Source organism: Odocoileus virginianus, chromosome 5, assembly GCF_023699985.2.
Source record: "Odocoileus virginianus isolate 20LAN1187 ecotype Illinois chromosome 5, Ovbor_1.2, whole genome shotgun sequence".
NCBI lineage: Eukaryota > Metazoa > Chordata > Mammalia > Artiodactyla > Cervidae > Odocoileus > Odocoileus virginianus.
This window is the reverse complement of record NC_069678.1, coordinates 63,359,005-63,372,747: the sequence shown is the minus strand read 5'-3', so window position 1 is coordinate 63,372,747 and position 13,743 is coordinate 63,359,005. Positions and strand designations below refer to the sequence as shown.

Genomic DNA, 13,743 nt, shown 5'->3' with positions numbered 1-13,743 from the left:
CTGAGGAACTTCCGAACCGTTTTCCATAGTGGCTGTACCGATGTTAATTCCCACCAACAGTGTAGGAGGGTTCCCTTTTCTCCACACCATCTCAGCATTTGTTATGTGTAAAATTTCCAATGATGGCCATTCTGACCAGTGTGAGGTGGTATCTCATTGAAGTTTTGATTTGCAGATCACTAATAATTGGCAATGTTGAGGATCTTTTCTTGTGCCTATTGGCCATCTGTATGTCTTCTTTGGAGAAATGTCTCTTTAGATCTTCTGCCCATTTTTCAATTGGGTTGTTTGTTTTGTTGTGTTGTTGTTGAGTTCTGTGAGCTATTTGTTTAATTTGGAAATTAAGCCCTTATCAGTCATGTTGTTTGCAAATACTTTCTCCCATTCTGTTGGTTATTTTTTCATTTTGTTTGTGGTTTCCTTTGCTGTGCAAAAGATTGTAACTTTAAGTCCCATTTGTTTATTTTTGTTTTTATTTCTGTTGCCTTGGGAGACTGACCTGAGAAAACATTTGTATGATTTATGTCAGAGAATGTTATCTGTGTTCTCTTGTAGGAGAGTCATGTCTTATGTTTGAGTCTTTAAGCCATTTTGAGTTTATTTTTGTGTATAATGCGAGGGTATGTTCTAACTTCATTGATTTACATGCAGCTATCCAATTTTCCCAAAACTGCTTGCTGAAGAGACTGTCTTTTTCACTTTATATATTCTTGCTTCCTTTGTTGAAGATTCACTGGCAGTAGGTGTGTGGGTTTATTTCTGGGCTGTCTATTCTGTTCCATTGGCCCATAGTCTGTATTTGTACCAATACCACATTGTTTTGACTACTATAATTTTGTAGTATTTTCTCAAGTCTGGGATGGTTGTGCTTCCTGCTTTGTTCTTTTTCTTCAGGATTGCTTTGGCAATTCTGGGTCCTTGATGGTTCCATATGCATTTTAGGATTATCTAGTGCTGTGAAAAATGTCATGAGTAATTTGACAGGGATTGCATTGAATCTGTAGATTGTTTTGGGTAGTATGGCCACTTTAACAGTATTCTTCCAGTCCAAGAGCATGGGATATCTTTCCATTTCTTTAAATCATCTTCAGTTTCCTTTATTAATGTTTTATTGTTTTTAGCATACGTGTTTTTCACTTCCTTGGTGAGGTTTATTCCTAAGTATTTTATTTTGGGGGTTGTGATTTTATTTATTTTTTTTCCCAGTTATTTTTGTTAGTTGGAGGCTAATTACTTTACAATATTGTAGTGGGGGTTGTGATTTTAAAAGGTATTGTTTTTTCATTCCCTTTCTGATACTTCATCATTGATGTACAGAAAGCAACCAATTTTGTATGTTAATCTTGTATCCTGCTACCTTGCTGAATTCATTTATCAGTTCTTGTAGTTTTTGTATGGTGTCTTTAGGATTGTCTGTATATAGTATTATATCATTGGCATGTAATGACAATTTTACCTCTTCTCTTACAACTTGGCTACCTTTTGTTTCTTTTTCTTGTTTTATTGCTGTGGCTAGGACTGCCAATACTATGTTGAAGAGAAATGGTGAGAGTGGACATCCTTGTCGTGTTCCAGATTTTAGCAGAAAGGCTTTCAACTTTTCACCATTGAGTATTATATGAACTGTGGGTTTGTCATAAATTGCATGTACTATTTTGAGATATGTCTCCTCTATACCCACTTTGGTAAGAGTTTTTGTCATGAATGAATGTTGAATTTTTTCAAATGCTTTTTCTGCATCTATTGAGATGATCATGTGGTTTTTGACTTTTGTTTATGTGATGTATCAGAAACAAAATTGACTGATTTGCATGTGTTGAACCATCCTTGTGAACTTGGAATGAATCCCAGTTGGTCATTGTGTATGATCTTTCTTATATGTTATTGGATTTGGTGTACTAATATTCTATTGAGAATTTTTGAATCTGTACTCATCAGAGATATTTGCCTGTAGTTTTCTTTGTTGGTGGTATCTTTGTCTGGTTTTGGTAGCAGAGTGATGGTGGCTTCATCAAATGTCCTTGGGAGTGTTCCCTCCTCTTTAACTTTTTCAAACAGTTCGAGAAGGGTCAGCATAAGTTCTTGTTTGTATGTTTGGTAGAATTCACCTGTAAAGTCATCTGGTCCTATAGACTTTTGTTTGTGGGGACTTTTTAAATTACAAAGTGAAAGTGAAAGTTGCTCAGTCCTGTCCAACTCTTTGGACCCCATGGACTATATAGTCCATGGAATTCTCCAGGCCAGAATACTGGAATGGGCAACCTTTTCCTTCTCCAGGGGATCTTTCAAACCCAGGGATGGAACCCAGGTCTCCTGCATTGCAGGCAGATTCTTTACCAGCTGAGCCACAAGGAAAGCCCCCTTTAAATTACAAAATCTATTTCAATTCTAGTGATCCATCTTTTCAAATTGTTCAAATTATATGTTTATTCTTTTTAAAACAAACTATTTCTTTGTGGTTCAATTTTGGTGGCTGTTTGTTTCAGTAAACATACAGGTTTCTAGGACAAGAAACTTGTCCGTTTCTTTTTGGTTGTCAAATTTGTTTTCATATGATTATTCCCTTAAGGGGAGGTGTCAGTTGTTATGTCTCTTTTTTTTCATTTCTTATTTTATTTATTAGTGTTCTCTCTTCTTCTTGGTGAGCCTAGCCAGAGGTTTATCAATCTTGTTTATCCAGTCAAAGAACCAGATTTTGTTTTGTTTTGTTTTTCTTTTCTTTTTTTAAATCTCTGTTTTATTTCCTTTCTGATCTCTATTACTTTCTTCTTTTCGCTGACTTTAGATATTGTTTGTTCTTCTTTTTCTAATTCTTTTAAGTGGTAGGCTAGGTTATTTATTTGAGATTTTTCTTGTTTTGTGAGGAAGGTCATATTGCTTCCCTCATATGAATTTCCCTCTAATAACTGCTTTTTAAAAAAAATTATTGATTTTTTTAATTGAAGGATAATTGCTTTACAGAATTTTGTTGTTTTCTGTTGAACCTCAACATGAATCCACCATAGGTATACGTTTATCCCCTCCCTTTTGAACCTCCCTCCCATCTCCCTCTCCGTCCCATCCCTCTAGGTTGATACAGAGCCCCTGTTTGAGTCTCCTGAGCCATACAGAAAATTCCAGTTGGCTCTCTGTTTTACATATGGTAATGTAAATTTCCATGTTACTCTTCCCATACATCTCACCCTCTCCTCCCCTCTCCCCATGTCCATTAGTCTATTCTCTATGTCTGTTTCTCCACTGCTGCCCTGTAAATAAGTTCTTCAGTACCATTTTTCTAGATTCCATATATATGCATTAGAATACAATATTTATCTTTCTTTTTTGACTTACTTCACTCTGTATAATAGGTTCTAGGTTTGTCCACCTCATTAGAACTGACTCAAATGTGTTCCTTTTTATTGCTGAGTAATATTCCATTATGCATATGTACCACAGCTTCTTTATCCATTCATCTGTCAATGGACATCTAGGTTGCTTCCATGTTCTAGCTATTGTAAACAGTGCTGCAATGAACAATGGGATACATGTGTCTTTTTCAATTTTGGTTTCCTCAGGGTATATGCCTAGGAGTGGGATTGCTGGGTCATGTGATTTTATTCCTAGCTTTTTAAGGAATCTCCATACCATCTTCCATAGTGGCTGTATCAATTTACATTCCCACCAACAGTGCAACAGGTCTTTTCTCCACACCCTCCCCAGCATTTATTGTTTGTAAACTTTTTGATGGGGGCCATTCTGACTGGTGTGAGAGGATACCTCATTGTAGTTTTGATTTGCATTTCTCTTATTATGAGAGATGTTGAGCATCTTTTCATGTGGTTGTTAGCCATCTGTGTGTCTTCTTTGGAGAAATGTCTGTTTAGGTCTTTTTCCCACTTTTTGATTGGGTTGTTTGTTTTTCTGCTGTTAAGTTGTATGAGCTACATGTATATTTTGGAAATTAATCCTTGGTCAGTTATTTCATTTGCAATTATTTTCTGCCATTCTGAGGGTTGTCTTTTCACCTTGCTTATAGTTTCCTTTGCTGTGCAAAAACTTTTAAGTTTAATCAGGTCCCACTTGTTTACTTTTGCTTTTATTTCCGTTACTCTAGGAGGTGTGTCATAAAGGATCTTGCTTTAATTTGTGTCATCGAGTGTTCTGCCTATGTTTTCCTGTAAGAGTTTATAGTTTCTGGTCTTACATTTAGATCTTTAATCCACTTGAGTTTATCTTTGTGTATGATGTTAGGAAGTGTTCTAGTTTCATTCTTTTACATGTAGCTATCCAGTTTTCCCAGCACTATTTATTGAAGAGGCTGTCTTTGCCCCATTGTATATTCTTGCCTCCTTTGTCAAAAATAAGATACCCATAGGTACATGGGTTTAGTTCTGGGCTTTCTATCTTGTTCCATTGGTCTATATTACTGTTTTTCTGCAAGTACCATACTGTCTTGATGACTGTAGCTTTGTAGTATAATCTGAAGTCAGGAAGGTTGATTCCTCCAGTTCCGTTCTTCTTTCTCAAGACTGCTTTGGCTATTCAGAGTCTTTTTTGTTTCCATGTGAATTGTGAAATTTTTTGTTCTAGTTCTGTGAGAAATGCCATTGGTAATTTGATAGGGATCACATTGAATCTGTAGATTGCATTTGGTAGTAAAGTCATTTTCACAGAATTGATTCTTTCTACCTAGGAACATGGAATATCCCTACATCTGTTTATGTCGTCTTTGTTTTCTTTCATTAGTGTCTTATAATTTTCTGTGTGCAGTTCTCTTGTCTCCTTGGGTAAGTTTATTCCTAGATATTTTATTCTTTTTGTTGCAATGGTAGATGGGATTGATGCCTTATTTCTCATTCTGATTTTTCATTGTTAGTATATAGAAATGCAAGTGAGATCTGTGAATTGATTTTGTATCTTGCAACTTTGCTAAATTCACTGATTAGCTCTAGTAATTTTCTTTTTTTTTTTTTCATTTATCTTTATTAGTTGGAGGCTAATTACTTTACAATATTGTAGTGGGTTTTGTCATACATTGACATAAATCAGCCATGGATTTACATGTATTCCCCATCCCGATTCCCCCTCCCAGCTCTCTAGTAATTTTCTGATACTATCTTAGGGTTTTCATGTCATCTGCAAACAGTGAGAGCTTTACTACTTCTTTTCTGATCTGGATTCCTTTTATTTCTTTTTCTTCTCTGATTGCTGTAGCTAGGACTTCCAGAACTATGTTGAGTAATAGTGGTGAAAGTGGACACCCTTGTCCTGTTCCTGATCTTAGGGGGAATGCTTTCAGTTTTTTACCATTGAGAATAATGTTTGTTGTAGCTTATCATATATGGCCTTTACTGTGTTGAGGTAGGTTCCTTCTATGCCCATTTTTTGAAGAGTTTTAATCATAAATGGGTGATGAATTTTGTCAAAGACTTTTTCTGCACCTATTGAGATTGTCATATGTTTTTTATCTTTCAATTTGTTAATATGGTGTATCACATTGATTGATTTGTGTATATTGAAGAATCCTTGAGTCCCTGTAATAAACCCAATTTGATCATGGTGTACAAACTTTTTGATGTGTTGCTGAATTCTGTTTGCTAAAATTTTGTTGAGGATTTTTGCATCTGTGTTCATCAGTGATATTCGCCTGTAGTTTTCTTTTTGTGTGTTGTCTTTGTCTGGTTTTGGTATCAGGGTGATGGTGGCCTTGTAGAATGAGTTTGAAAGTGTTCCTTTCTCTGCAATTTTTTGAAAGAGTTTTAGAAGGACAGACATTAGCTCTTCTCTAAATGTTTGATGGAATTCTCCTGTGAAGCCACCTGGTCCTGGCCTTTTGTTTTTTGGGAGATTTCTTATCACAGCTTCAATTTCAGTGCTTGTATTTGGGTTGTTCATAATTTCTATTTCTTCCTGGTTCAGTCTTGGAAGATTGAACTTTTCTAAGAATCTGTCCATTTCTTCCAGGTTATCCATTTTATTGCCATATAGTTGTTCATTATAGTCTCTTATAATCCTTTGTACTTCTGCATTGTCTTGTTGTAACCTCTCCATTTTCATTTCTAATTTTGTTGATTTGATTCTTCTCTCTTTTTTTCTTGCTAAGTCTGGCTAAAGGTTTGTCAATTTTGTTTATCTTCTCAAAGAACCAGCTTTTAGTTTTATCTGATAACTGCTTTTTATGCATCCCATGATTTTGTATGGTTGAGTTTTCCGTTATATTTTAAACTCTTCTGGTTGCAGATATCCCACAAACCAGTGAATCTGGTCCTTACTAGGTGTGTCAAAATGACTTGGTGGTCTTTAGTCTCGACAGAGTGGTAAACAGAAATACCAGATAATATTGTACTCATGTCAGTTTCATCAAGGCAAATAACTTTGTGAGTAGAGAAACTGAGTTATTTTATCAACTTTAGAAGCAGTTTCCTGAAATAAAAATCTGACATATTTTTCAACAAGGTCTTAGGTTTGTATGCAATAAGATTTCTATTTGAGGAAGTGCATTTTAGGAAATATAGAATTTCAAATCATTGCAATTTATATTTTATTATAAATTATAATTTGAGTTTTTTCTGTGTTTTTGAAAGTTGGTTGAGATCATGAATTTACTAAGTTTAAAAGTTTAATATGCTTCTGCTACTATGGCATTTAGTTTGTATTAATAAATCAGTGGCTATGTATTACTCAGGTGCTATCAGTCTTACAGAATTATCTGGGAAGATAATAATGCAGTGCTTACGTTTTAGCTTTTGGTTTTATTGTGGACTGTTCTTTGTAAAACTGCAGTGATTGCTTTCAGATAATCTAAATTTTAAAAAACTGGTTTTGTGAACCAGTGATGTCTCTTTCTTAACTATGGTGCTTTTCGTTGGTATCCTTCCACCTCTTATGTACCTACCATGTGCTTTGACATTGCATTTCAAAATAGGATAAAGCAGTTTCTTTTTCTTTCCCCAAAGTTTCTTTTTGTCCCCCCAGCTTACCAGTAATATAGGTATTATAAACTCACATCAAAACTTAAAATAAACCCTGGCAAAAGGTCAGTATTTTGGTGTAAACCTTTAACCATCTACAGTTACAGTTTTTTCACTGTTTGTTGTGATTATTGTTGTTCAGTAGCTAAGTTGTGGACAACTCTTTGGGACCTCACGGACTGCAGCGTGCCAGGCTCCTCTGTCCTCTGCCATCTCCTGGAATTTGCTCAAATTGATGTCCATTGAGTCGGTGATGCTATCTAACCATCTCATCCTCTGCCACTCCCTTCTCCTTTTCATTGTTATTGGACTTAATAGTGAGCTCCAATTCTAAAACTAAAGACTAAAGTTAGATTAGTGTTTACTAAATTTTACCTATTTCTTAGATATGGGAATGTCTAACTAGTACATATTTTGGCATAATTTTATTCTGAGAAAGTTGGTCTTTTAAACAACTTAATAGTACATTTAAAAAGTATTTTATTATTGAAGATAGCAACATGCATTTGAGCTGCCACTTGTGGGAAAGAGTTATACATCCATTTTCACAGAGCTGGACAGAAAAAACACTCTTTTCCAACAACGCAAGAGACAGCTCTACACATGGACACCACCAAATGGTCAATACCAAAATCAGGCTGATTATATTCTTTGCAGCCAAAGACAGGAAGCTCTATACAGTTAGCAAAAACAAGACCTGGAGCTGACTGTGTCTGAAATCATCAGCTCCTTATAGCAAAATTCAGACTTAAACTAAAGAAAGTGAGGAAAACCACTGGGTCCTTCAGGTATGACCTAAATCAAATCCCTTATGATTATACAGTAGAGGTGGTGAATAGATTCAAGGGGTTAGATCTGGTAGACAGAGTGCCTGAAGAACTATGGATGGAGGTTTGTAACATTGTACAGGAGACAGTGACCAAAACCATCCCAAAGAAATGTAAGAAGGCAAAGTGCTTATCTGAGGAAAGGGCTGGGGGAAGAAGAGAAGCGAAACACAAAGGAGAAAGGAGAAGGTGTACCCAATGGAATGCAGAATTCCAGAGAATAGCAAGGAGAGATAAGAAGGGCTTCTTAAATGAACAGTGCAAGGAAACAGAGGAAAATAATAGAATGGGAAAAACTAGAGAGCTCTTCAAGAAATTTGGAAGTCTCAAAGGAACATTTCATGCAAGGAAGGGCATGATAAAGGGCAGAAATGTAAAGGACCTTAGCAGAGGCGGAACAGATTAAGAAGAGGGGGCAGGAATACCCAGAACCGTGCAGAAAAGGTCTTAATGGCCCACCATAACCATGACGGTTTGGTCCCTCACCTAGAGCCAGACATCCTGCAGTCTTAAGTCAAGCGTGCCTTAGGAAGATTACTACCAAGAAAGCTAGTAGAGTTGATGGAATTCCAGCTGAGCTATTTCATATCCTAAAAGATGATGTTGTTAAAGTACTGCACTCAATATGTCAGCAAATTTGGAAAACTTGGCAAGACCGGAAAAGGTCAGTTTTCATCCCAATTCCAAAGAAGGGCAGTGCTAAAGAATGTTCAGACTATCAGTCACGTTTGCTTCCCATGCTGGTAAGGTTATTTTCAAAATCCTTCAAGCTACTTCAGCAGTACTTGAATTGAAAACTTCAAGATGTACAGGCTAGGTTTAGAAAAGGCAGAGGAACCAGAGATCAAATTGCCAACATCTGTTGGATTATAGAGAAAGCAAGGGAATTCCAGAAAAACATGTACTTCTGTTTCTTTGACTACACGAAAACCGTTGTGTGGATCACAACAAATTTTGGAAAATTCTTAAAGAGATGGAAATACCAGACCACCTTACCTGCCTCCTGAGAAATCTGTATGCAGGTCAAGAAACAACAGTTAGAACCTTACATGGAATAACTGACTGGTTTAAAATTCGGAAAGAAGTACAACAAGGCTGTATATTGTCACTCTCCTGTTTAACTTTAAGCAGGGTACATCATGTGAATTGCTGGGCTAGAGGAAGTTCAAGCTGGAATCAAGACTGCCAGGAGAAATAATAACCTCAAATATGCAGATGATACCACCATAATGGCAGAAAGTAAAGAGGACCTAAAGAGCCTCTTGATGAGGGTGAAAGAGGAGAGTGAAAAAGCTGGCTTAAAACTCATCATTCAGAAAATAAAGATCATGGCATCTGGTTCCATCATTTCATAATGATTAGAAGGGGGAAAAGTGGAAGTAGTGACAGATTTTTCTCTTCTTGGGCTCCAAAATCACTGTGGATGGTGACTGCAGCTGTGAAATTAGAAGACATTTGCTTCTTGAAAGGAAAGCTATGGCAAACCTAGACAGCATATTAAAAAGGAAAGACATCACTTTGCCGGCAAATGCCCATAGAGTCAAAGCTGTAGTCTTTCCAGTAGTCATGTACAGATGTGAGAGTTGGACCTTAAAGAAGGCTGAGTGCTTAAGAATTGATACTTTAATTTGAACTGTAGTGCTGGAGAAGACTCTTGAGAGTCCCTTGGACAGCAAGGAGATCAAACCAGTCAATCCTAAAGGAAATCAACTGTGAATATGAATTGGAAGGACTGATGCTGAAGCTGAAGCTCCAATAGTTTGGCCACCTGATGCAAAGAGCTGACTCTTGGAAAAGACACTTATGCTGGGAAAGATTGAAGGCAAAAAGAGGAAAGAGTGGCAGAAAATGAGATGTTTGGATAGCATCACCAATTCAATGGACATGAACTCGAGCAAGCTCCAGGAGATAATGAAGGAGAGGGAGGCCTGGTGTGCTGCTGTCCATAGTGTTGCAAAGAGTTGGATGTGACTTAGTGACTGAACAACAATGATGAACATTTTAGACATCATGACATTGACAGTAATATTCTCAAACTAATGATTTCCTCATAATTAAGATATTTGTTGAACCAGAAAAATAATAAATTATTCATTTTCTTTATTATGTCCTCAAAACAATTAAGTGAATGGTTGTTTTTAATCTGTTTTTTTCTCCAGGCATTCTTATGAGGTAAATCAGATATTACCAATTAATTAAACTATGTAAGTTGGGAACACTGTCAGAATGGGAAGAACCTATTTAATTCTGGCATTAATATTTTGAGAATTTGTAGCTGGTATAATAGCGTATATGTATATTTTCATATTTGAAAGTCAGGCATGTATTGATTTCACTAGATTATCAACACCAAAGGTAATATATTGGTACGCATGTACTTTTATATAACATTATAATGTATAATGATTTAAAGAAAAAATACACTTAAAATACTAATTCCAGATATTACTGTAACAAACAATACTTGTTTTATTGGGCAGCTCTTCAGCATGCAGGAAGAAATCCATCCCAAAAGACCATTAATAAGTATTGGACTCCTCAAACTGCCAAACTGAATTTTGATGATTTTTGTATAATTTTAAGAAAGGAAAAACCAACCTCAAAAGCAGAATTGCTAAAATCATTTAAGCAATTAGATGTAAATGATAATGGCTCTATTTTACACACTGATCTTTATAAACTTCTAACAAAGGTAAGATCTGTCAAACAGCTCTATAATATGCCTGTTTTGTGAAACAACTTGGAATCTAGCTTTGGCTACCAAAGTCCACATGAGAAGTAACTGTTTCACCGGTAGGTGAAATGAATCATTTATATATTTGTAAAATAGTTAAGGATCCTTCTGTATGAAGCATGCTTTTTGAAAAAAAGAGAAAGTATAAGACTGAGCTTATGTTGTAATCCCCTTGTGCTCCTTTGCAATTCTTTCCTGCCAGACAATTTGTAAATCAGTGATAAGTTCTTATGTGATAAGTAAAAGAGAACTAAAGTGTAAATGAGATTCAGAAACCATTCTGTTTCTTGGTACAACATGAGAAAGTATTCTTACTCTAAATTTAATAGTAGTTATTGCTGAATCTATGATATATATATATATTTGAAATTTGATAAACTGAAATTCAGTTTTTATACACTTTTATAAAATTTAATAAAATTGTGAAATTTTATTTTATGTAACAGTTTCATTCTTGCTTGACATTATGCTTATTCTGAGGTTTTTAATGAAACATGTATTCAAACTTACTTAAAGAAAAGATTAAAATTTCCATTCTCCCCATATATGACAAAGTAATTGTCATGTTGCTTTAAATACTTTTTTCTTCCAGAAAGGTGAGAAGATGACTCGAGAAGAAGTAAATGCCATAATAAATTTGGCTGATGTAAATGCAGATGGCAAATTTGACTATATCAAGGTACGTAAGCTCATTCTGATGTAAATTTGCATACTGGATAGAAGAGGTATTTTTAAAGAGGCATACCATTTAAATATTGACAATGATATATATATGTATGAATTTTACTTGAAATTTAGTCTCTCCAGTCCAATTGTAATCTGATGACTACATTAAAAATAATATCATCAAGTTAAAACACATGCATGTGCATACACACACAAACACACATTCTCTTCTCTGAAATATTCCTTTTCAGGAGTGGAAGAATCATAAAAATTATTTAGAACAAATACAAGTCTACACATGTCTTGTAAAAAAATAATAATAAATCACCTTTCTTTGTGTAACATTTTATTTTCATTCAGGGTATGGCCTCCTCATTGAATTATGGCTGCATTTCACTAGGGCACTTGAGGGTGGTCAATCTGATTCAAGAAAATAAAATGAGTAACCTAGTTCAATAGGAAATATATTCCATCTATCAGTCTTGCCTACTAATGTACATTTTCTCCTCCCAAATGTATGATTGAATGTTTTATCCACTGGAATACTTTTTTGTTTCCTGTAGTTTTGTAAATTACACATGGCAACCAATGAACAGTGTCTCAAAACTACTCTAGAAAAATTGGAGGTTGACAGTAAACTGAGACGTCAACAGTTTGGAAGCCACATGGAAGGGTCCCCTGAAAGGGACCCATCACCAGTACCAAAAGCATCACCTAGAATCATAAGAAAAACTGATCAGGAATCATTCTCAAATAAAGGTATTTACTTTTCTGTTAAGAATTAAGGATTAAAAAAAAAAAAAGAAGGATCATAGTCAGATAAATTTTTCCTTCTGTCTTAGCTTATCAGTGATAAATGAAAACCCAACTTTTGATAGCTACTGTTTCTAGACTCACTTAACTATAAAAATCTAGTAAAGTAAAATTTTATTATGGAACTTGGCTTGACTATGCTCATTATGTTTTATTAAAACTAAAATTTCAGGCCAAAAGATGACATATTTAAATAAAGAATCTTATTAGTAGGTCATAAATTCTAAATTAAATAAATCTTATTAGTAGATCATAAATTAAAATCACAAAGAGCCATTAAAGTCTTATAAATATAAAATTTTTTGAGTTTATTTCAATAGGAAGAACAAAGAATGAAATTAATAACATAGTCCTTTCATACTACACTGTGTTTAGAAACAGACTTCTTATTGAAAACTTTTCATGATGCAAGACTAAATAACTATTACTTCTTACAGGTGACACCAGGAATTCTTCACTGGCAACAGCTAGACAGTTCAAAACATCTATTTCCTTCACAATTACCATGGGTGCTGATAGTAATCAAAACTCAAAGTTAATTGAGCCACACTCAATAAAGGTATAGTATTTTAAATGAATGGATACAACTTTTTCTGAAAACAAATATGACATTAAATTTATTAATGACCATTTAGTGTTTATAGAGAATAGGTAAATTTTATGAAGTAATTCTTTGAGGATTTTTGGAGATAGCAGCATTTCTACCTGTAAGCCAATTCTAATAAGTTTAATGATGAGTAGGAATATTAAAAGGACGTCAGTTTAAAAATAGCAATTCTTCAATTTTTGAACTTGATGAAGAGATTATGCAATTATGTACTTTGCCAAGCAGTTTTTTGGTTTTAACAAATACTTTTTAATAGGTGCTTCTTATAAATAAATCATTCATTCAATATCAAGTTCCTCTGAGAGAAAGACAGCAAAGTCACTTTGCTAAGTCAATATTTGTAGAGTGTTAATATTGATCTTCTTCCTCTGTTTTCCCTTTCTAGACTCAACCTTTACTAGTTTTCTTTCAACAGAAAATAATAGCTACAGAAATATAAAACATTAACTGGAAACTGCTAGGATACATTAAAAATGTGTACCTAGGGACCTCTGTAAAAGGGGGGAAAATGGTTATGACCACATACTATAACTGCTGTTAGGAAACTGAACTGATTGTTCTCAAGAGCTACATTTTTGTTTCAAATAACAACTCTGTATTTGTTATTGAACTCTGAAGTCCCTTATATCTTTAAATTGCTAGACAGTGACATTTGTTCTATATTAAAATTTTAAAACATTATCTCAAAGGAATTTTGTTCAGACTGTTTAGGAATCTGTACACCCTAAGCAATTTGGTGTGCATGTCCAACATGTTCACACACAATATTTAGTGTTCTAACAATATTATTTTCCACTGATGGAAGCTTTCTGTATTTTGCAACTAAATTAAATGCTAATGATAATGAAACTGGAGCCCATTATACAGAGTGAAGTAAGCCAGAAAGATAAAGACCATTACAATATACTAACATATACATATGGAATTTATAAAGATGGTAACGATAACCCTATATGCAAAACAGAAAAAGAGACACAGATGTACAGAACAGACTTTTGGACTCTGTGAGAGAAGGCGAGGGTGGGATGTTTTGAGAGAACAGCATCGAAACATGTATATTATCAAGGGTAAAACAGATCACCAGCCCAGGTTGGATGCATGAGACAAGTGCTCGGGCCTGGTGCACTGGGAAGACCCAGAGGGATG

General features: G+C 34.8%; 1 protein-coding gene across 1 annotated transcript in view; it reads left to right on the top strand.

The window, feature by feature from the left end:
* EFCAB7 (EF-hand calcium binding domain 7) overlaps positions 1-13,743 on the top strand; it is a 53,582-nt gene that overhangs the window by 4,926 nt on the left and 34,913 nt on the right. The window contains exons 3-6 of the mRNA XM_020885558.2: positions 10,258-10,469; positions 11,104-11,190; positions 11,741-11,936; positions 12,428-12,549. Of these exons, the coding sequence (XP_020741217.2) occupies positions 10,258-10,469; positions 11,104-11,190; positions 11,741-11,936; positions 12,428-12,549 (617 nt within the window). The remainder of the gene's footprint in view (positions 1-10,257; positions 10,470-11,103; positions 11,191-11,740; positions 11,937-12,427; positions 12,550-13,743) is intronic.